Here is a 23,189-nt window from a genome sequence, read left to right as displayed (position 1 = left end):
TTGTTATACCAAGTGTTTCTCGTTTTTGATTGAAGGCGTAATTTATGGGAAGAAATAAAGCATATCAAGATACTTTGAAAGTATGAAAAGATCGTTGCAAAGGTACTTCTTTGGTGAATTCAAAACGATGTTGAAATCAGGCAGTACTATGAGATAATTCATTCTTATTTGTATAGGATTTTTATGAAGTGAATTATGAATACAAATTACTTTTTTGGCGTTACAAAAATTCTGTTATACCAGCCTCATTATACTTGTCTTAACTTTGAATTAGTATTTGTTTAGATTATTCCCGACTCAACCATAAAGTAAACTTTTTTAACCGGAAAAGCGGAATGAAAGTAACATATTATTCCATCTTAACGCATTTGCGGGAAATATGAAGCCATATGTCCAGCAAAACCAAATTAGCGGGAAATATGAGGCCACGTTCCTTCCTGTCTTACTCTCGTTGATCTAGACTTTTCCTTCAATTACTTTGCCTATCCTTCTTCCTTACCGCCATCGTTATCGTCGCTATCGTTCTTCTCGAAAATCCTCTTTCGTTTGCACTATCGTTTAACTTCTTTCCTTTCACTACAGATTACCTTTCTCTTACCTTCTCTCTTCTGTGCTACCGATAAGTTTAATTTAAATTAAATTCAGTGCTTGTGAGCCCGGGTCACAGGCTGAGGTAAAGCTTCCGCTTTTGTCACATATCATTACGAAGTTGCTCATGTTCTCTGTTTTATCGTATTGTACTTGTCTTTGGTATGTCGAATTTTTTGAGTATAGGAATTTAGCATTTTGATCACCTAGCGATAACGCTCTCGTAAATTATCCCTCGTAATTTACTGTAATTAATATTCTCTGGTCAAAGCTACCGATTTTCGTAAATTATTAATTAATCTCAATCTTTCTTATAAGTTAAACTCTATCGTAAGGTCTGTCTTAGTCTTTCGTTACTAACATCCAAGCTATCGTCACTTTTGTTAACTATCGATTTCTAATAAAGTTCTCATTCTCACAGGCTAATAATTATCGTAGCGTCCATCTTTGGAAATTAGGTGAAATCACGTCGCCTAGTGACGCATAGTCTTAAGTAGGTTTTTGCATTACATCGCTTCTCCGAACCTACGCTCAGTTCTCTCTGTTAACTGTCGTCTTTGTTCAACTGCCGTTTAACTTTATTCCATCGAAAATCTTGCGAACTATTCTTGTTGACTTATCGATTGCTGCTAATTTTTGTAATCCAGTTTGACCGACGCGAATTTGTGAACCTAATCGACAATATGCGACTGATTGACTTGTTAATTTATCCTGACTTGAGCTTATTCTTTATTACTTTAATTCTTTAATTATCGTTAGCTATCTTGAATACCGCCACTCTAGTAGTTCGTGTGAGTACCTGAGCCTAGCCAGCCATACAACGAGTTCTCTAATTACTAATATCGTATCGCATATTTATTTCGAAATCGATGTTGAAGCGTCTGGCGCCCAACAGATATCGTTTTATTGTTGTTCATTGAATTCAGAGTAATTAGAGAATCGCACCAAAGTGTGAACGGTGAGTCCTCAGCTGATGGTATAACAAATTAGCGTTACAACATATACCTATAAAGTCTATAAATATCGTAACATATCATATGTATACTAAGTGAGTCCCTTTTTTCAAGTCAACAATGTGTCCAGAGTTGATAATAAGTCGAGAACAAACTTTTTTATGTAACACAGGAATAAAAGTCAATTATTCCCTTGTTGCACGATGTACTGCGATCGGTATTTCATTGATCCAAGACTTATATGAAGCCGTGAAGTTCATAAAAATATTAATCCACTCGGTAGCGATGTTTCTATGCGACCCCAAACGATAAACCCTCGCAAATCCAACGTGTTCGTCCGTAATATCTTGGAAAATTCGATTCTATGAAGTAAATTCTTTTTTGTATTTTAGGCGTAAACAATCTTGTGCAATAATGAAGTATGATTGTTGAAAAACTTTATTTTGTGACATTTTAATACAACTGAAAAACGAATATACCCGAGTTTTTGTAGCTACCGAAGTAGTCTAAGAATGCGAAATATTCCTTACCAAGAATTTAGTTTCGCACGCTACGCGCCACGCTAATACGGTCGGTGACAGTTTATACGGATACAGTTTTCAGGTAAAGAAAATTTATATCAAGTATACTATCCAAAACTTCGTGATCCTCCGGTTCGCATACAGTGTCTTTGACAAGGGCAGCGACGTCGGCCGTTATCATTCTGAAGTTTATCTCGTCGAAATTCATCGTGCCCAATACGTACTTCTGGAATCTATTCGTCAATACCCAGACTGTCTCGATGTCACTACCGTCTTCTATTATGGGCTTGACGCTGGAAATATACTGCAAGGTAGTTTCACTCTGCTCCAGAACACCCTGAAATCATTCGCAACCATACATCAGAGCTGCAGATCTGAAACTTATTCTAAACCACGGCGTGTAATCGCGTTAAAAGTTCGAAATCATAGGAAATTTTTGAAACAAATAATTAAATTGTGCGGACAAATTTTATCGGAGAAATGCGGCATTGTACGTACGACGTAGTCGTTACCTAGAGGATTCTGTAGATTCCAACACACCAATTCCGTTTCATCAGCAATGGACCACCGTCGCCGGTTGCCTCCGAAATCGTCGATAGAGTTGCCGGGTTATTGTAGAATTTCGGAGTTGTTACCATTCGTCGGCCATCTAAGCATGTAGACACAAGTGAATTAGACTCTGTGATAGGTCTGAACTGATTTCTTACCAACAGAATATTATAAGATATGGACATAGAAATTGAAAAATTTTATAATTTTTAGTGCGGTCGGTTGTGCCATGACCACCCAATTCATGTTCAAATTTGCCATATTCCTATTGTGAATCGACGACGATGAGTAGAGCTGCGGCATCGAAGCAGTCAGTAACGATTTACTACGAACGACAGTTAATCATTACGAGAGGTGTACCTGGCAGTGGCTGTAATGGTCAAACATCAAGATTCTCGAGTGGTTGTAAACACCCTGTTCGATGGTATCTTGTTTTTGATCCGTACTTTGCCATACATAGTCAAGGTATTTCCATTCGTAAATAACGTCCAGTTCAGTCGCAGATAAGCTAGTGCAGGCCAATATAATCGGAAATGAATAAAAGAATGATACATTGGGAATAGGTAAACATTAGTATCCACCAATGAGGACCGTGGAAATCACGAGTGGTAGGTGAGAATCGGGTTTGATCATTTGGCAGATTATCGCCAGTTGGAGAAAGAAATGAATCGGATTGTCCCCACTAGAAACTCCCAATCGAGAGAACACGCTTTCGCACGACTTCGTTTTGTCAGAACTTAAGCGTATATAAACGCTAATATTCGAAAAACTCGTATCCGATTCATTTGTCAGAAACTGGACTTTGATAATATTTTTTTAAAATTAACCAACTTGTAACATAATTTAACACCGAATCTAAGGTGAATCCTTGAGTCAATATACCCTAGACTAACGATAAAAATTTTTATGCAATTAAGGGAAAAGAACTCGAAAGCATTGAGGAATGGGGGATATAGAATCAGTAGGTACAAGATAATCACATTGATAAAGAATTTGATTGCTGAATAAGTTTATTACGTATGAATCTATGCTTACATAATCAAAGACAAGTTAGATATACGTATGAAACTGAAAATCGTTATTGCAAAGTATATTAGACGTATCAAACACTTCCCAGGTTATGAAGGTGTGTACAGGCAGGCGCTCTGTTCGTAAAGCGTGTAGTTCTTCTCGTAGATAGTGTCAACTACTTCATACGACTCTGGTTCGCACACTGTGCCTTCAACGTAGGCATACGGCTCCACGGTCATAATTCTGATGTTGACGTCAGTAAAATCGACAGTTCCGAGTATGAACTTTTGCAAGCGATTTGACATGACCCAGAGTTCTTGGGTACCGTTTGTGAAATGTTTCATTTTCAAACTGAAAACGAACTGCAGCCGTTCGTCATCTTGCGTCAACTCTGCCTGGAAAAGTCGAAAATCACACGCTGTAGTACAATTTTAGAGATCACTGAAACGTTATCGATTGAAATACAGATATCGCTTGAAGTTTGTTCACGAGGTTTATGAAATTGCTCTCAGGAAGCTTCTTCAGACAATTAATTCGTCAATATTGTGTAACTGAGAATTGGTTTGATAGAATTCACGTAACTTCATCATTATTTTGATTCAGAGATCTCGATGTTACTTACGACATTGGCGTCTGCCAGAGGGTGTTCCAGATGCCAGCATCCAATGGCATTGGCAGAGATGAAATTAGCGAACAAGAGACCCTCCTTTGTGTAAGTTTTCGCGGGTTCCTGACTCGGCGGTGTGTAAGCCGAAAGGTAGAAGGAGAGTTCACTTCCGTTCCAGGAGTTGTGCAATTCGTCAACGTTCACGGTGTACGACTTTATTTTTGACATGGGCTTGAAAATCAAGTAATTTCCATCCTCCACGAATCCAGGAGGAAAAATTAGAAGGCCCGAAGGTCCGAGATACATATCTACAGAGTCATCGCATGAGGTGAAGTTCGTTGCACTTGCATCCGAATAATCCGGCTCGAAGATCTTATCTTGGAGCCGCCATGTGGCCGTTAGATTGGAAATGAGAAGCCCGTAGCCCTCCAAGTCCGATATGTAAAGCTGTGAACGAAAAAATGTCAAATGAAAGGCTTTATGACTTGATGAATACATTGTAAGATAGCTTCACTAAGGAGGAAGCCTGGAAGTTCAAAATTTGAATCTGCAGTAACATACAATTTACTGACCCAAGTATTTTCACAGTTGTCCCCAGTTGTTTCAACAACCTGCAATTCGAGTCGCCCTTGGCTGGTGTTGGTTGGATTATGGCTTATGTTATCGGGGATCGTCATGTTGTACAGCATTTCGTCTGTGCTCGGGTCAAATCCGAAAATTTTGGCACTGCAAACCTGCTCGTTTCCGATTTTTCCGGAGTCTACAAGCCAAAGTCTGTTGCACTGGTCGAGCTGCAATAATCGGACGGTAAGTATACCGCAGTAAATAATTCAATTCCTCTAGAATTTTCTCATATACTCACGTAAACTCTGTTGACGCTCGTGAAACCTGAGCAGTCGTCAGCGTTATTCCATGACCAGCTGGGATAAGGTTGCAGCAGTGGACCATTGTCCGCGGATTGAGACGAAATCACCGATAAGGTAGCGGGGTTATTCTTATACCTTGGAGTCGTCACAATCACACGATCGTCTGCAAAGCCAAATATCATTAGAATGATGCAAATAGAGCATTTCCGAAGCAGCTTCATACTCGATTGCAAATATTTTTCGTAAGAAGCGTAATTGAAGTACCAGGCAGTGATTGCACATCGACCACTACGATGTTAGTGTAGTCGTATGTTCCATTGGCAACAGCGGCTTCTTTTTCCGCGTCGCTTTCCCAAACGTAGTCGATGTATTTCCATTCGTAAATGGTTTCGAGATCTGCTGCAGCTGAAGACCATGCCACGCATGCCAAGAAAATGGGCAGTATTCTCCAAATACGGGAAAACTGAAGCGTCATGATGAAGAGCGGAGTTCCTAATTTCGAAAAATAGGATGGATTGAGTAAATCCTATAATTGGTATTAAATTTTATTTTCTAAGACTAACCGGCCTCGTCGCTCGTTTTGCTCGTTTCCGAGGAACATACTTTTCTACGGTCAATATAAAGCTTCAACGGGGTCTGTTCCATTTGTACTCATGTAACGCTTATAATTAGCAGAAGATTGGATCGATACCCGATCCGATTCATCACCGGATCTTCATATTCTCATCAATTTTGCGTAGTTTACGAAACAATGCTTTCTCCTACCTCTGCGTGTTTCTCTCGCGTATTAAACAAGCAGTACGATACTGCCCTAAATAGACAATTTCGACCGTTCTTTCTTCCATTTTACTGATTTTGTTCACTTTGAAAATGAATTTTTTTCCAAATTCAAATATAAATTTATCATGAAAACTTGGAAACGATATGAAGAAATGGACTTTAAAAGGCTAACTTCGTAGAGTCGTCGTCGCGTCTTAAAACCGCCATCTTCGCGAGTTTTCCCTGATCTTTTTGTGCATAGAGATTTACGTCATCGTTTTATCTAAAAAAAAATTTACAAAGGTATAAGGTGCTGCAGGTCAAGTGAATTATATACGTATGTACGTAGTGTAACAATGATCAGCACAACTGTTCTAATAGTTGAACTTTGGTCAAAGTGGCCGCGTTTAAATGTCGATTAGTTTGGTTCCGAGATGCATTTGTAAGTAAAAATGACTGATTTTTTTGCCTCATGAGATGCAACTGGTTTTCCTCGAAAATCCAATACTCACGTTGAGGTAGTTTGCTGTCACAAAATCTCCCAGATTCTTCACTCACGATGCTGGATGTGAATCTGATGCTCCCCTTAGAACAGGGGCTATTTATACTACTTGACGTCAAGGTCTTTTACATCCCATTCGGCTCTATAATCATTATATAAGTTTAACATGTGTAATTATCGATTACCTTATATTGGTTTCACGCGCAGCGATCCGTTAAGCCGCACACCCAACCCCAGTTTTGGAATCTACGCCATTTTTCGGACGAAAACGATTCACCAATAATTTCAATGCTTGCTTATACATGAAAGCCACGTATGTAGCCATGATTGTGATTGCGCTGTCACACCAAATTCGCAAATTCAATAACTGCAGTGTGGTAAAATAAGATGAAAGAAGCCTGTTAAAATAGTTATAGATTCGGCATTTCGATTTTCTATTTCCCATACATTTGACAAAGGCGAAATTTTGATTGATAATTCTGAATTTATAACTCGCATACGAGTGCACGTACAAAATAAATCGATAACGCCGATTTGTATTAAGTTGTTTTTTACAGCTTAGCAAGGCCTTCTACGGAAATGGTCCTCCGGCATTTTGTGGTAAGTCTGACAGTTTTGCTCTCAAAAAATTTGAAATTTTATACAAGTTTAAGTTTGACATTGAATAACATTTGAACGCGTAGATTTATCACATGGCGACTGGGGATCCATTTTGTAGAGGGTTCAATCCTCCAAAGTACTATGTCTTCAGTATTTCTGTGTGTTCGTCCGTTGGCGATTTATTAAATTCAGAATTAACAAATGACCTTTTTTCCACGTTGAATGCATTCAGGGTTAATTTGTTATTTTGACAGACATTTTATGTCACTTCACTGCTACTATTAATTGTGTAAACTTGAAAAAAAGTAGTCGATTTTTCTTAATCACCATACTGTAGAACACACTTGCTTGTGTTTCAACAAATTCTGACTTTGAAAACTATGTTTGTTTTGCAAACAAAGATTTTCAAAAATAGTTTCCGGCAAGACCCTGTGTTACATATAAGTTGCATATAAGTTTTCATTCTAATTGTTATCTGCCGCAATATATTTTTTACCAGATTGGTCCTTTCAGTCCAATTCAATCTTCATTCTTCTTACAAAATCAATCGTTGTAAAGATACAATATGGTCGAAAATGCATATGCAAAGTAGTTCTCACTTCGTTTCTGAACATTAACGGTGATGTAAAAAAAAAAACAAAGCATTGATTCAAAGGGACTAGGAAGCGCAAATAAGCCGGAAATGAGATAAAATTCAAATGGCATTTGTGAAGAACTGAACCAACATACGTACAATTTCTTTTTTAAAACGTTTTATTGAAGTTTTGGTTATAAAATTTAGTGGTTAAAGTTTGAAAAATATAAATATTCAAGGGAAGTATGGGCGGATAAAGAAGACCACGTGTCTCATGCGCTGAACGGTAGGAGTTTTCGGCAATTTTCAAGCTTCATTCTCTTCGGGGGACGTTCCTCTGCAGACTGAAGCTGAAATTTTTGAGAAAACATGAAAATTAAAAAAACGTAGCTAAAATTTGAAAAACATTGAAAAACGAATGATATTTATTGTAACAACAACAATAATAATTTTCATTTTTTCACACAAACCTTGGTTCACTTTCTAGAAGAGGTTGATATCTTCATTAAAAGAAAAAGATTTAGGAATATCACAAAAAATTGCTCATGTTTTTTCAGTAGTTTATAAAGGCGAATTCACTTTTTACCACGTTTTCAGTCGTCAAAGGCTTTCTAGTCCCCCTGAGCCCAATATTGCGAATTTTTCAGTTTGTCCTACGCTAAAATATTTGGAAGAGATCGTAGTAACAGAATAAGGAAAAAAATTAAACATTTCCATTCTTTTCGCTTCCTAGTTCCCTAAGATAAATATACTCTTAATTTGCAGACGGTAAAATTATTTCGACATCGCGCTCGTTCGAAATCGTTATCATCTCAATCTGTAATCAACGATGAATTAGGCAACGCTGTTGAATTTAGCAAAATATTCTTTTATGTTGCACAGCTGTGTAAATCGTCATGCAGAAATAAAGATTCCACTCAATTTCCGTAATGTTTCACGTGATCAACTCAAGTTACCAGGCATACGTATTATTTCCACGTGATAGCGCGTAAAATTTTACATCCTGCCATGCGATTAATATTCGCAGATCTTCCTTCATTACACATCAGTGATTATTTTTATCCAAATACGTGGTGACGTATAAGTCATTTTGATTGTGAAGGTGGCAAGATCGCAGCGCTGACCAGTGTCCATTCAATCTTCGATATATAAATTGGTTTGTAAAATTGTCCGGTCTTAACCTTTTATTATAAATGGTTAAGACGGTCGGAAATCTTATCATTGACCCTCAACGCATTAACGAAGTAACGAATTTTGGAAGGGCAGTATTTTTGTTGAAGTTTGAACAGACTCGAAGTGCGCTTTCATCGTTGAAGCGAATAAACGACTAATAAATAACGTTATTCGATCAATTTTTGAAGATTATACCGACGGAAAGCAAAACATAGCCTAATCATCTCCTAGAAATTTCTCGAATCCGCGTTTTTGAATATACATAAAACTTTATATTAAGCTGCGACACGTGTTTCTAACGTACACGTCGATGCTTGTGCAAGGTGGAATGATTATTATGATTTCGCAATAACAGACATTCCATATTTAAATTTATTCGAAATGTCACGCTTGAATGAATAAAAAATTACATTCATCTGCTGATCAAACTTTGCAAATCGTTCACAATATCTGTTTTTCGTTTCTACACATTTCTCTTCCAAATTCAAATAAGGCCGAATCTGCTACACGTCTCATCGAGCAGTATGAGCAGGACTTTGACTGATTTTCCACATGATAATTTAACATTGGATTACTGTACGGGGAACCAATGTGCAAACTTCACTTGAATAAACAGTAAAAGATATTCAAGTTTACCGAGTCGTTTCGTAATAAACGCGAGTTTTGAAAACGAAAAAAGTAATCTAACGTGACCCTTTTTTATTCGATACTGCGAGTGTGATTGTAGTTTCAGTATGAAGAAGGGGGGAAAGGTAAGATTGCGAAAGAAGTTTTTACTTCTCAAGCACTTTTTTTCACAGGCGTTGAAGAGAGTCGCCCAATTATAAGTCGTAAAAAGACCGTAAATTTTATCAACTATTATTAATTTTTATCATTAATATATATCGTATACATATATCTCCAAGTATAGAAGTCCACGTAGTTCAAACCCAAAAAAAAGATTAACAGCCCCATACTGTATACGGTTCTGATGGAAAAAACTCCAATGCATTTTCATTTGACACTAAAGATATGGCAATAAAGAAATAGTATGAATACTTCGAATTTACTATTGCGATTTCGTATAATCCGTGTACTACATATGTATTTTATGTGCTTTATCGGTTCGGAAATAAAATGGTTCTTACCGGGAATGCTAAAAAACTGAATGCGATTCAAACACGTCCCGAATCCGAAGTTTTTACCCGAGTTTTCGGGAGCCCGAACAGCCTTAATTAAAACACTACGACCCTGAAGGTATCAGACCTTAACCTCTTAGTAAAAAAAAGAAGAAATTCTCAGGATTGACAAAACCGATTTGATTGAAAATTTAATATGTTATGAATCGATAGAGTGACGAGCTTTTATAGATACAATGGACAGATTTTTAGTGCATTTATCTTTATGCTGAAAAAAATATCACAGTAAGGAACAAAAATTTGAGAGTTAACAATTTTTTTTACCATTAATTTAATAAGCTCAAAAACTGACCATTGTGTCTATAAAAACTCTTGACTTTCTCAATAACGTGATTAATTTTCAAATAAAGCGGTCAATTCAATCCTGCGAAAAAAATTATTTTGTGTTTTTCGTTATTTCCTTGTTATTACCAATTGGCTGAGTAAGCTATAACTTGGGGCGGCAAAACTTAGAAGCGACATTTTTTAAAATTAGCCCGTACACTTATTACAGGGAAATAGCTGAGCGTCACACGAATGGAAATGGATTAACAGAGTTTTTTGAAAAATTAGAGAAATTTTGAAGCCAATGTCATAAAAATGTTCCTGAAAAATGATCAGCTCAGGCGACTGAACATATTCGCGTATGGGCTATTCCGCGTCAACCGGATGAGTCATCTCTCAGATATTTTTTTAATTCGGCATGTGGATTGTGTAGGGGGAGTTGGATTTTTGTGCCAAAGCGCGAGTCTCATAATGCAAAATTCGATTTTTTATTAACAATAACAAATTAGACTCCCATTTTTTTCAAAAATTCATAACTTCGGCAAAAAATTAGATACAATATTTTTTTTTTTCAAATTACGCGGAAAGCTCCATAGAATTTAGAAAAAAAAATACGAAATGTTAAAAAAAAGTTGTTATCAATTGTTTATTTAACAATTAATTTTTCAAAGATTTTTAAAACAGTGACTGACACGATCAAAAAATTTTTTTTAAATTCTGACATGTTCCTTGAACTGTACTACAACCTGTGAATTAATTCCAGAGGGGTGTTTTTCTTCGTTTTCGAGTAAAAAATCATTAAAGGTGTCGATGCGCATGAAATTGCGGCGCGCCGAGTCTCTACGTAATGGCGGGCGGCCGGTTGCCGTCCACCGCTACCCCAATAATAATTTATTCAACAGAACTATTTTTGATCTATTTCGTACAACTTGCAAATTGTTGTAATAATGTGATATTCACTTCGCCGCCCGTGACTGCTGTATTTAGACGATCGAGACAATATTTTTTTTTTCAATTCAACGACAGGAATGAAAGGATGGAGTGTGTAACTTGTGATTGGACAAGTAACAGTCACGAAGGTTTAAAGTAGTGGTTGGCTTATCTTTATTTTGTAATTATTGGGCTACAATTTGGAGTAGATCTCAAATACTTTTTCGCAGGCAGCAGGCCAAGAATTTCAGTTGTTAGTAATTCTCAAGGAGTTATGAGTCTCGTTTGCTATAAGTTTCGTCCATTTTCTTTGCCGGATGTTTGAAAAGATCTCAGCATGTTCGTTGCCCATATATTGCACCATCAGAATGTTACGGATGGATTCAGCGGTGGTCTTACGAACTCACACCCAGGAGTACCATTGAGCCATGCTCCGGGACCTCTATGCTCGATTTTTCGTATGTATCTCTGGAAGTAAGAGAGGAGAGTCATGAATTACTTTGAACAGTAATGGAGGCTATTTGTACTCTTCAACAATAATCGATCAACTCACCCGACGTTGTCGTTCAGTCCGGAATACATATCAGCTATAACAAGTTCCAGGGTATCGGGCAGACCGTCAAAGTAATCATCCAAGTCAACCGTGACGGTGGAATTTTCCCAGTTCATCAACACAACTATTGGATTCTCGCCGTCAAGCTGCCTAGCGATACCTACCATCTGATCTTCAATAAGTTCGACGTCGACTGTTCCTTCTTCCCATACGGTGGTGTTACGTAGAGCAATTGCTTTTTGTATATTTTGGTAATGACTGAAATCGGCCTCTTTCTCAGCGGCAAGGTTTACTGTCACGTAGTCCGGATTGACCTTGAGGAAAGTTGTAGAGTTTGTGGAGAAACCTGAAAGTGGTCGATCCATATACAATTTCACGGAGAAATTTTGACGAGACTCGAGTTCAAAGGTTTACCAATCAGAGAGAAAGGCTAGCGCCTTCGTTCAAGAAAAATGGGGCATACTAACCGGCAGAAGTGGTGTTGTCCCATTGGTACGGAGTGCGCACGGGGTCTCGCGAGTACAGAGTGTAAGTTGTATTAGTCGTACTGCAAGCTCGGACATCGGTAGTTTCTGCCCACGTGAGATATGTGTTGGTCATACCGAGCTCATCACCATTGTACATGGTGAAAACACCAGGCAGCAAAAGTGTCGACAAGTGAAGTCCATCAGTTCGGTAGAGTCCGACCCGTGTAGCGATTCGATTCATGTCGTGATTTCCGAGCTGCATGGAAACGAGAATCGTGAAACTTACAGAACATACAAACTTCTTCGTCTTATTCTTCTTCCAAATGGCTATGCCTCCGAAGAGGAAGTGCCAAACATACAAACTTGACGGAACGTAGATTAATAAATGCAACAATGACTTACTACCCAATTAGCTGTTTTACCCGATGGCATATTGTCGAGCCATTTGATGAATATGTCGTAGATATCCTCCGCTGTATCTATAACAGCGTCGTTGGCGATATCTCCGTTTTTGATGAAGTAAAAGTTGAATGGAAAGTCATCATCGTAGTCATACCATTTCATAACGTATTCAATGTCAGAGTATCCTTCCGTGCAGATGAACCGAACCTTGTCGTTACCCTTTGAGACTGTGTAATTGTTTATGTGTTCCTTCCACTCTTGCACGATAGGATAATTTTCTGGTTGATCCTTTGTTTGGGTGTGGTTCAGGTAGAAATAATTGGTTGAATCGACATCCTTGTCGGACCTAGTTTCGTTCTCCAAAGTAGAAGACTCTACATAGTACGGCGCAGCGTCGATACGGAAGCCATCTACGTCATGATCAAGCCAGAACGTAAGAACGTTCTGAAAAGTCATGAAATTTCAGATGAATTCTCGCTGCCTCTTAAACAAACAGATGTTATTCAAATGAAAGTATGTTTTACCTTCATTTCCGACATCACGAGAGGGTTCGTCCAGTTAAGGTCGACTTCGTGCACGCTGAATTGATGAAGATAATAAGCTTCGCGTTCGTCGACCCATTCCCAAACGGTGCCGTCGTTGAAGACGTCCAACCAATTATTTGGATAACTAAGATAGTCGCCGTAATAAACTCCTTTGTTCCAGACGTAGTAACTGTAGTATGGTTCGATTCCCTGTTTTGCTTTGAGGAACCATTCGTGTTCGTCACTCGTGTGGTTGGGAACAAAGTCGATGATTACTTTTAGTCCCAATTCATGGGCCGCAGTTACCAGTGCATCGAAATCGTCAAGTGTCCCGTAATCTGTGTTCACGGCAGTGAAATTGGAAATGTCGTAGCCACTGTCAACCATGGGAGTTTCGTATATGGGCGGCAGCCAAATGCACGTCACGCCCAGGTCGACAAAGTGTTCCAGTTTGCTCTTGATACCTATTCAATTATTACAGAGCAGAGTCAGAAATATCGAAGCTGGTAATTTAACTGCATTCACCTCACTACATATGTGTACGAATTGAATGGCAAAAAAACAATGTCGCCATTGTAAAGAAAACCATGTGACTTACCATTCAGATCTCCTTTTCCATCGCCATCACTGTCCTTAAACGATTCGACCCAGACTTCGTAGATAACGTTTTTCTGCCACCACTCGGTGGGTGCGGTGACATTGTAAGTTACGGCATCAACCGATGCCGCAGCAGCAAGGATGAGGAAGAGCAGCTGGGGAGCATACATCGTGACACTCGAATTCTTCGTCGCTTGAAATCTCATCCGTTTTCAGCTGTATTTATACGAATAATTGATACCGTATTTCGCCACCACTCATTGGTTTGCGGCGTGGGGGAACGCAAATAAAATGTGTTCTTTGTAAAAGCGTTCCCCCAATGAGAAGTCGTTTATTTTCATGCTTCTATAATCATAATCGGAATTCATACGTTTCTACATGGTGCGTTACCTTTTTTTCTTGTCCACATGTAATCCTGTATACCATAGATATTGCGAAGACGGTGGGTTTGTTAGTTATTACCGCGACCGAAACCTCTTTGTTCATTGTTTCAAAGTTTCTGATGACCACTTTTAGCTAAAAATACAATTATTGTATTTATCATGGACATTGGCCGATGTTCAAGCGTAAACATATTTGACCTCTTGATCTCTGCCACAACACATTAGAATCGGAAAGTTTTAATTTGATTTCAAAATATTATTAAATCAAAGAGGTAATTTTAAAAATACTGCGACATGTTGTTAGGCTAAAGCCAATGCGGTATTTTTTTGAACTTCAGACGATGAGAAAAACACGTAAAACCAATGATGAAAATGAAATTTTATGTTGCTGCTTACTGTTAACAAATCCTTGGTAATATTATACAATATCATATGATTATTTCGAAAAAAATCAACCCGCTAAACCCGTTAAGTGGCTTTATAATAATTACTGAAAATTTTAGCTTTTTCGGTAATGAAAACTTCAGTTGCCTTAAATATATAAAAGCCTAAGACAATGCAGTAATCAATTTATGTTCAACTGTTTTTGGAACATGCTGGACCGATTTTAATGAATCAAAAACGAAAATTTTATTCATGCAAATCAATAAAAATATATAACTGCAAGGTGACCCAGCATCAAGTGACCAAAGTGATAGGGGTTATGGAGGCGGTCGAACTGCGTAAATGAACCTTTATTTAGGCAACAGAGTACATTGAGCGCCGGCATTTGAGCAGCCCGGTGCACAATTATTAGGTATGTTTGAGAGGGTGAACCACCCTCTCTGTTTTACTTTTCATTCACGGTATCATACATTTGCCAATCCATTCTGATATGACTGGTGCCATTACATCGAAAACACAAATGTTGTGTATGTGTACTCGTGCATACTTGAAGAAACATCCATAAAGGGTGTAAACTACCCCTCAAGTAAGGGTAAGTACGAATAATTATATTTGTATGATGGAAAAATTTCTTTTTGCACCGTGCAGATCTTACAACAGCTATATGATTACAACCGGGTATTTCACTATGTGTTTGTGATCCACCGAAACTAGAAAGTTTTACCTAGGGCGGATATGAAAGTCGAGTATGTGTAAGAGATTGCAGTTCGATAATTTTATTCCTTAAACGTAAATTTATTTCAGAATCCAATAAAGTTAACGCCGTCTGAAAAATGTCAAAAATTTTCCCATATCCGGAATCTAAATACATCAAGCGGTTGAATTTTTCCAATCGTATCTAGCCTTTGTGTATAACCATTGGACATATATATTTATTTCGAGGGGCTGCTTCTCCAACGACCTTTGGGCAGTGTCCACTCCAAAAATATATCAACAATACGCTGTCACTACAGGGATTAAGAAAAATACTTTTTCCAATCAAGCTTTGAAATGCTTGAATATTATACGATCCAAGCCATTACGATATTCCACCCTTGACTCCACAATCGGAATTGTCGCGTTTATAGTTCGCAATATAAAAAATCGCAAGAATCTTTTACAAGTTTATGCATGTTCAACTAAAGATGCGACGCAAAACTATTTCATACGCATCAGGCATAGCGGATGATTCCGTTTTATTCACCGTTCTCCGTATTATCTGAAGTTGTATATAATTGCTCAATGCAGAGTGCTCGGATGAGACGGGCGTCTCGAATAATGTCGGAGAACGCTGTCAAATCTGGAGAATTTTGAGAAAATCTCAGGCGTTCGGTAGGATAATTGGATGCGCATTTAGTTCTATCGAAACGTGCCGGACTTGACAATTTCACCGGGCGCTCCCCCTGAAATTCTTTCCGGATGATGGAATTCCAACAGGATGTTTACCGTTTTCAAGCGAAGCGAATTTTCAAAACTAAAGAGTTTTAACAAGTTTTCTCCCTTGTGGGTTAGGAAGCACGTGAAATCTTCGTGATAAACCAATATCAAATCAAGTGTGATACATAACGGCGAAATTACGGAAATGACTAAAAATATTATCTCAGCAAAATACTCCACACTGTTGAATGATGTTCTCTTTGTGAAACGAATTTTTCACCCGAAGGATTTACAAAAATGACAATTTACACATTACGTATACTTTACGATAAATACAGCTGTGCAATGAAAAAAATGTTTGGAAAAACTCACTGTAGTGCGTAATAAAATAGTTTCAAATTGTGCAACTAATAAATCGAAACTTCCGGAATAGTTTTAAGAAACTGTAGCCATACTAACTTTCAAATAATTGCGTGGTACGTGCGAGAATTTCCATTGTCTATGTCAACGCTATCTTTTCATCGTTTATCCAAGCGTTCAAAAATTACGTCATACCTACTTCGAACTTTGTACTCAATATTTTTTTAAAACAAATAATTTTTTTTGCCAGAATCCCGGCTAGATGCCGACCAGGTCCTAAAATTGCAGCCAAATTTCTATCCGTAGGTATGTCTATGAGTTATTTCCAATTTTGGCCAATCCTTGGGCAAAACATACGTAGAAGGATCGTTTTGGCCAGGAGAGAATTTCTAGTGAATGATTACTTTTCACTTTGCGTTCCTGAATGAAAGCTAAGAATTATTTTACCATTACAATAAATAGTAACGTATGTATCGAAAAAACATGAAATATACCCTAGAACTTTAATGGGAATTTCTTGCATCATCCTTCCTTTACAGCTGAGCTTACGTAATTGTTTAGCAGTAGCTGGTACGAAGTACGATCGACCTTCGTGGCATCTTTTGTCATTTCAGGTGTGTCACGTACAAAAAAATTAGCTTAATTATCCACGATATCCGCCTACCTAAATTGCCCCGTGTTGCGGAACTAATACATACCTGAAAAATTAATCAATTTAGTGCAATGTCACGGAAATAAGACCGAAGTTTCCTTGATCATCAATTCAGCTGTGTAATGGTAGACAGAAACCTCGCTAAAAATAACTACATTACGTCGCACATTAACCGAAATTCGAGGCAATAATAATCATCCCTCTAGTTATTTCTACTAAATATTCAAATTGAGTTTACTTCAAGTTGATTAGTCATAAAACCCACGATTTCGATTATCACTACTTGCAAAATTCATTATGAATACGCAGATGAATCGAATTGTTGTAAAAATCATTCGTCAGTTCCTGTGACGAATCATTTAGCGCATCGAATATTTCAAGTGGTATGCATTTCTGTAGAATTTGAGAGAGTTTGTTTTATCACTTGTTCCGAAAGCTTGCGCGTGTAAGTTCTCGTTACATTTCATCTCGATGATTTAAACATTACTGGAAGACTCATTGATGTAATGACAGAGAAGAATTTGCGCGTCTGAATTTCGAAGGGTTACGAATTAATTATAGCATTAGCAATATGAACAGCTGGTTCCTGGAGATGCAAAGATACGGGGGTTGAGTTGTCGTGAAATGCCCCATATATATATATATATATATATATATATATATATCATTCCCAAGAGTTGAAGATGAACCCTCGACGTTGAAGGTAAACCCTTAGCGATAAAGGTTAATTCCTAACAATTGAGGGTTCAATCCCCAAGACATGAAGGTGAATCCTCGACGTTGAAGGTACACCTTCAACGATGAGGGTAATTCATATCCCTAAAATTTAACTGATTGTAAATGTGAGGGTGAACTATCAACATTGCGGGGATTGTCCCCTGCAACCCCAAGGGATACACCTATCTCTTCTTGAGGGTAAACTCTAAAATTTGAGTGTCGACGCGAAAATATAATATGTAAAAGATTGGTGGTGAAGCCTTGATTCCATTGCAGGGTAATATAACCCGTGAAATTTCCAAGGTAATTCTTATGATATTCGTTGAAGTTCTATTATTCTCAACAACATGTGAAATGATCTATCTACATATTATTTATAGCAAAACCAATGATTCAATTTGAATTCAACTTTCGAGCAGCTCGTTGGAATTGAGCCATCGCATCATATAGCATAAGGATCACTATTGATGTTGCATTTTACTTACCCTGCATGCCATTATGCAACGCACCAAAAGAATACTACTTAGTTTTTTCAGGGTTGAAATTAGAAATCATAAACTACACTATATATGGGGATTCCCACGTCAACTCGGTGAATCAAAAACATTGACCCTCTTCGATTTTCTCAGTCATTTTTTATATGATAGTTCTTGGAAATTATCTGAAAATGATCGAATCTGAATATTTTATATATTTTCATATAGTGTATGTACATTGTACATGTACGCATACATCTTCATTATAATATAATAATGAATGGAATGCATTGCGTATAGATAATTCTTCGTGGCTATATGAATTATACATACGTACATTAAATTTTATTTACGATTATTTTTCTGCGTGGGGATGCATTATACCCTCCTTCTATATTAAACGCGAATTCGTATAGATATACAAGAATTTAATAATGTTTATATATAATTTTCGTGGCATTCAATGATAAAAATGAATATCCAAATGCATATATAACATATGTGTATGATTGACTCAAGATATCAAATGAGAAATAACCAGACAACTTCTTGATGAGTCAGTTTCTATTGTATTTACTATAGTGTGTAATGCACTTTTGTAATACCGTTACATCTATAATCCCAATAAAATGACATAATAAGCTCTTGACTCGAGAATTCTTTCAAAGTGAATCCTCGATTGGGAGGTTCACCCTCAACTCGGAGGTAAACCCTTGACTTGGGAGTAAACTCTAGACTTGGGAGTGAACCTTCGACTTCGAGGTTAACCCTGAATTAAGGGGTACGAATTTACCCCTTAGAGGTTGAGGATTGTTTTAGGGGTTATTTTGGGTGTAAAATTGGGGGTTTTTTCCGTAAGGGTACGTTTAGATGATAAGTATGAAGAATTCATATATCCCTTACAATTCGAATGCTCGCTTTTATTGGAAAATGATCGCGAATAAATTATTCAGAGACAATTTGTAGGATTATTGATTTCGTTTCTTAAATAAAACAAATTTTTCCGTTTGCAAAACCGATGTGATGTAAGGTAGCTTTCGCAATCAGAGTATTATTGTTATTACCATTCTTATAATAATTTTAGAAATTTATAAACATAATTTCAATTTGGTATATAGCAAACAATTGCATCAAATCTGTTATATGTAGCGTTTTACATTTGGCTTGCGGAGAAAGAAGCAATTTCATGAAGAAGAAACGCAACCGCAAACGATTTTGACAATACTTGAGGTACTAGGTTCTGATAATTGAATTGGTTTGCAACGTGATGAAAAGTACCGCTGATATTTTTCTCACGGCTTGTTCATTGTATGAGTATGCTAGGTTCAACAGATTTTCACATTATTTGAAAATTATCAATTAACTTTCGTTCATAACAATATAATGATATACCATCCGGTTACACTTGACTACGACAATTTGTTCTACTTTATTTCGAAATTATTGTGCGTGAACTACAAATCGGTAAGTAATAGTTATTCAAGTTTAGAGTCCATTGTTACACATACGACTTGAAACGGATCTCAAATACATTTGTTGCGTTATTTTAAAGGGGCGAAGATAACGTTTCGAAGTAATCATCAAAAGTTAAACTTTAGTTTGTGATGAGTTTCGGCAGACTGATCGTTGAATGGTGCAAGGAACGTCGATCCATCGTTGATGCTTGTGTGCAAAATTGTCGTAAGAACAAAATATCTCGGATGGATTCGGAATGGCTCTACGAACTTGTACCCAGAAGTACCATTGCGCCATACGCTGGGATGTACATGCTTGATTTGTTGTAAGTATCTCTGAAAGTCGAGAAATGAGTGATAGAAGTACTTTGAACGACGATCGGGATTGATTGACTTTTCAACAAGAAACGGTCGACTCACCCAATGTTATCATTCAATCCGGAGTACATGTCAGCTATAACAAGTTCCATGGTATCGGGCAAATCGGCAAAGTAACTGTCCAAATCAACGGTGACGGTGGTATTCGCCCAGTTTACCAAAACTATGATTGGATCTTCCCCATCAAGCTGCCTAGACATACCTATTACGTCGTCTTCGATAAGTTCAACGTCGACTGTTCCCTCTCGCCATACGGTGGTGTTTCGTAGAGCGATCGCTTTTTGGAAATTCTTATAATGACTGAAATCGGCCTCTTTTTCGGCGGCAAGATTTACGGTCAGATAGTTCTCGTTCACCTTGAGGAACGGTGTAGAGTTTGTAGAGAATCCTGTGAGGTGTGAATCGGATAAAAATTGTCTTGAGTATTTTCAAGTGAACTTGCGTTATCTTCAAGCCTGCGCGACGTTAGTTATTTTACCAAATTAGACACAACGTGAAACACTGACCGGCAGCAGTTGTGTTATCCCATTGGTAAGGGGTGCGTTCGGGATCTCTGGTCCAACTGAGGTACTCTGTTTCATTGGTGTTACATGCTTGTACATCAGTAGTTTCTGCCCAGGTCAGAAATGTGTCGGTCATGCCGATTTCGTCGCCGAAGTAAAGAGTAGGAACGCCAGACATGAGAAGAATCAAGAAATGGATCCCGTCAGTTCGGTATAATCCAACCTTGGTGGCGATTCGACTTCTGTCGTGATTTCCTAACTGCGGGAAAATAAAAGTCTTAAGACTTACTTTCGCGTATTAAATTGACTAAACTTGTGTTCTCTATCACACGATGACTTACCACCCAGTTAGCTGTTTGGTCACTCGGCATATTGTTATACCACTTCGTAATTATGTCGACTATATCTGTAGCTGTGTCTATAACAGCGGAAGTTTGGCCATCGGAAATGAAAAAGAAATTGAATGGCACATCGGAACCGTAATCGTACCATTTGACTACGTAATCAATGGCAGAGTATCCTTCTGTGCACATGACCCGCACCTTGTCGTTACCCTGTGAGACTGTGTAGTTGTTTATGTGTTCCTTCCACTCCTGTACGAGTGGATAACTCTCTGGTTGATCCTTTGTCTCGGTGTGGTTCAAGTAGTAATAAGTGTCCGACGGGACGTCCTGCCCGGACAAAGTCTCATTCGTAAAATTAGCAGACTCTACGAAAAAGGGCACCGCGTCGACGCGGAAGCCGTCTATCCCAAGATCAAGCCAATACGTAAGAACTTTCTGAAAACTCATGACGTGTGAGATATCGTTTTGGGATATATCGCCTCTTTTCTCAACAAACAAAAAAAGTGCATTTTACCTTCATTTGCTCCATGACGTCAGGGTTCCTCCAGTTAAGGTCGACTTCGTGCTTGCTGAACTGGTGAAGGTAATAGGCATTACGTTCGTCAACCCATTCCCAAGTGCTGCCAGTGAACCCAGAGATCCAATTACTTGGCAGTCCACGATAATCACCGTACATAATTCCTTCGTTCCATATGTAGTAACTGTAGTATGGTTCGATACCTTGCTTTGCTTTGACAAACCATTCGTGTTCGTCACTTGTGTGATTCGGAACAAAATCGATGATTACTTTAAGTCCCAATTCTTGGGCGGTTTTGACCAGAGTTGTAAAATCGTCAAGTGTACCGTAAGTTGAATGCAATGCGTAGAAATCAGAAATGTCGTAGCCACTATCGACGAAGGGACTCTCGTATATAGGCGCGAGCCAGATGCACGTGACGCCCATGTCGACAAAATGACTCAATTTGCTCGTAATACCTGCAACCGTTCAAACTTATGTAGATTCAGATAAATTACTCTTAATAAGTAGAGTACCGTCGGTAACATCAAAACTGGTCCCTCAGCGGTTCTTGTATTGTCATCGAAAAGTACTTTTTAGTGATTTGAAGGAAACAAATGCAGTCCTCAAGTGCAAAAAAATTATTTTTCTGTACCTACCATTCAAATCACCGATCCCATCGCCATCGCTATCCTTGAAGGATTCAGGCCAGATTTCGTAGATGACGGCTGTTTGCCACCACTCCGTTGGCGTTGTGACATTATAGGTTGTGGCATCAATGGATGCCGTACCAGCAAGTATCAAGAAGAGTACCGGTAACGTGCACATCGTGGTACTCAATTTCTCGCCGATTGAAATCTTATTCGTGCTCCGTGGTATATATGCATAAAACGAGTGCCACGTGTTCGCAACTTTAGAAGTCATTCGCAAATGATATCATACCGTCGGGGGGGGGGGGGGGGGGGGGGGGGGCGGTAATTGGTAACATGACATATTATCACGTCGTCAGAAAGCAAGAGAGGAGTAGGGGGTTAGGCCTAGTGTGTCCATATTTTAATGTTAATGAGAACGTTTTTATTAACTCGCATTTTGTCTGTCCGTTTGTTTATCTGTAAAAATTGTCCGTAAATATTTCGCAATCGATTTTAAACTAAGTTTTCGATGAGATAGAGACTTGAAACTTTAAATATAGTGCAGAACTGGATGACGGCGCAGTATTATTTATTTTTCTGAATAAATGTGGGAAAAAAAAATTCTCATAGTTTGGACTGGGAGTCAATCCAGAATCAGGTGAAGAGAAACTGAAATAAACGTCAAATTTGCCACATGCAAATTTTTTCATTCTAAACTTTCTCAAAAAGTACTAAAAAGTATAAAATAATTTCTCCCAGCCCCATACAAACTTAAAGCGAAACATGTGAGACGCATGGGAATGTTTTTTAAGTTTGAATTTTATGAAAAACTTAATGTTTCAGTTCTCAAATGAAAACTAGATGTACGATGTTTTATCTCATCCCAGCTTACGCAATTATACGTCGTGTTAAGCGGTACTTGACGGGCCTTTATAGAAAAGTACCTTGAGAAATAAACCAAATTCTATCATTATCGTTTCATGTATGCATCATGCCTTGAAAAAGGCACGCCAAGTTTCACGGACTAATTTAATGTTTGTTTTCTGGATTTTCAACACTATTATATAACAGTTGCCAATCCTTCGCTTGCAATTACGCAGTGACAGTAGGATTCGGTAGCACACTCATAGTTGGGTGTCAGAAGCAGAGACAATGTTCACTGTTTATATCTCATTGTCAGTCGGAAAGTTTCGTCATCTCTTGACTGCTACACCGGGGTCCGATTGACACCGCCCTATTTTATTTGTAATTTGAAAGTACGTTAAGCGAGAGAGGAATGAGTTATTTTATTTTTCATTTATACTGAATTATCATTTGTAGTTGAATAAGTTTAGAGACGGCTTGACCCCGGTGTGGCAGCAATGTGATTCCTGAGA

At 38.1% G+C, this 23,189-nt stretch overlaps 3 protein-coding genes and 1 long non-coding RNA gene across 5 annotated transcripts; all 4 read right to left on the bottom strand.

The window, feature by feature from the left end:
- Positions 1 to 1,961: 1,961 nt before the first annotated feature.
- LOC124175685 lies at positions 1,962 to 3,089 on the bottom strand. The gene is made up of 3 exons (XR_006869213.1): positions 2,972 to 3,089; positions 2,561 to 2,711; positions 1,962 to 2,399 (listed from the first exon to the last, which is right to left on the bottom strand). It is a non-coding gene; the product is annotated as an uncharacterized LOC124175685 (long non-coding RNA).
- A 514-nt stretch (positions 3,090 to 3,603) lies between these two features.
- LOC124175684 (major royal jelly protein 1-like) lies at positions 3,604 to 6,477 on the bottom strand. Of its 2 annotated transcripts, XM_046556085.1 has the most exons (7): positions 6,367 to 6,477; positions 5,659 to 6,137; positions 5,360 to 5,587; positions 5,092 to 5,258; positions 4,802 to 5,020; positions 4,245 to 4,676; positions 3,604 to 4,017 (listed from the first exon to the last, which is right to left on the bottom strand). In XM_046556085.1, exons 2-7 carry the CDS (start codon positions 5,738 to 5,740, stop codon positions 3,730 to 3,732), a joined length of 1,416 nt encoding a protein of 471 aa, XP_046412041.1. In that variant the 5' UTR covers positions 5,741 to 6,137; positions 6,367 to 6,477; the 3' UTR covers positions 3,604 to 3,729. The 2 variants fall into 2 exon arrangements, with proteins under 2 accessions (XP_046412041.1, XP_046412042.1); XM_046556086.1 differs by lacking the exon at positions 5,659 to 6,137 and having other exon boundaries at positions 6,367 to 6,462.
- A 4,748-nt stretch (positions 6,478 to 11,225) lies between these two features.
- On the bottom strand, positions 11,226 to 13,819 carry LOC124175412 (alpha-glucosidase-like). Its single transcript, XM_046555638.1, has 6 exons — positions 13,620 to 13,819; positions 13,022 to 13,485; positions 12,498 to 12,941; positions 12,096 to 12,351; positions 11,629 to 11,974; positions 11,226 to 11,543 (listed from the first exon to the last, which is right to left on the bottom strand). Exons 1-6 carry the CDS (start codon positions 13,786 to 13,788, stop codon positions 11,471 to 11,473), a joined length of 1,752 nt encoding a protein of 583 aa, XP_046411594.1. The 5' UTR covers positions 13,789 to 13,819; the 3' UTR covers positions 11,226 to 11,470.
- Positions 13,820 to 18,875: 5,056 nt separating this feature from the next.
- Positions 18,876 to 22,041, bottom strand: LOC124175413 (alpha-glucosidase-like). The gene is made up of 6 exons (XM_046555639.1): positions 21,841 to 22,041; positions 21,200 to 21,660; positions 20,683 to 21,120; positions 20,345 to 20,600; positions 19,881 to 20,226; positions 18,876 to 19,796 (listed from the first exon to the last, which is right to left on the bottom strand). Exons 1-6 carry the CDS (start codon positions 22,007 to 22,009, stop codon positions 19,724 to 19,726), a joined length of 1,743 nt encoding a protein of 580 aa, XP_046411595.1. The 5' UTR covers positions 22,010 to 22,041; the 3' UTR covers positions 18,876 to 19,723.
- Positions 22,042 to 23,189: the final 1,148 nt, after the last annotated feature.

The sequence above is a fragment of the Neodiprion fabricii genome, chromosome 2 (genome assembly GCF_021155785.1).
Source record: "Neodiprion fabricii isolate iyNeoFabr1 chromosome 2, iyNeoFabr1.1, whole genome shotgun sequence".
In the NCBI taxonomy this organism is placed as follows: domain Eukaryota; kingdom Metazoa; phylum Arthropoda; class Insecta; order Hymenoptera; family Diprionidae; genus Neodiprion; species Neodiprion fabricii.
Note: the sequence above shows the minus strand (reverse complement) of the source record. Positions and strands in the feature narration are given on the sequence as shown.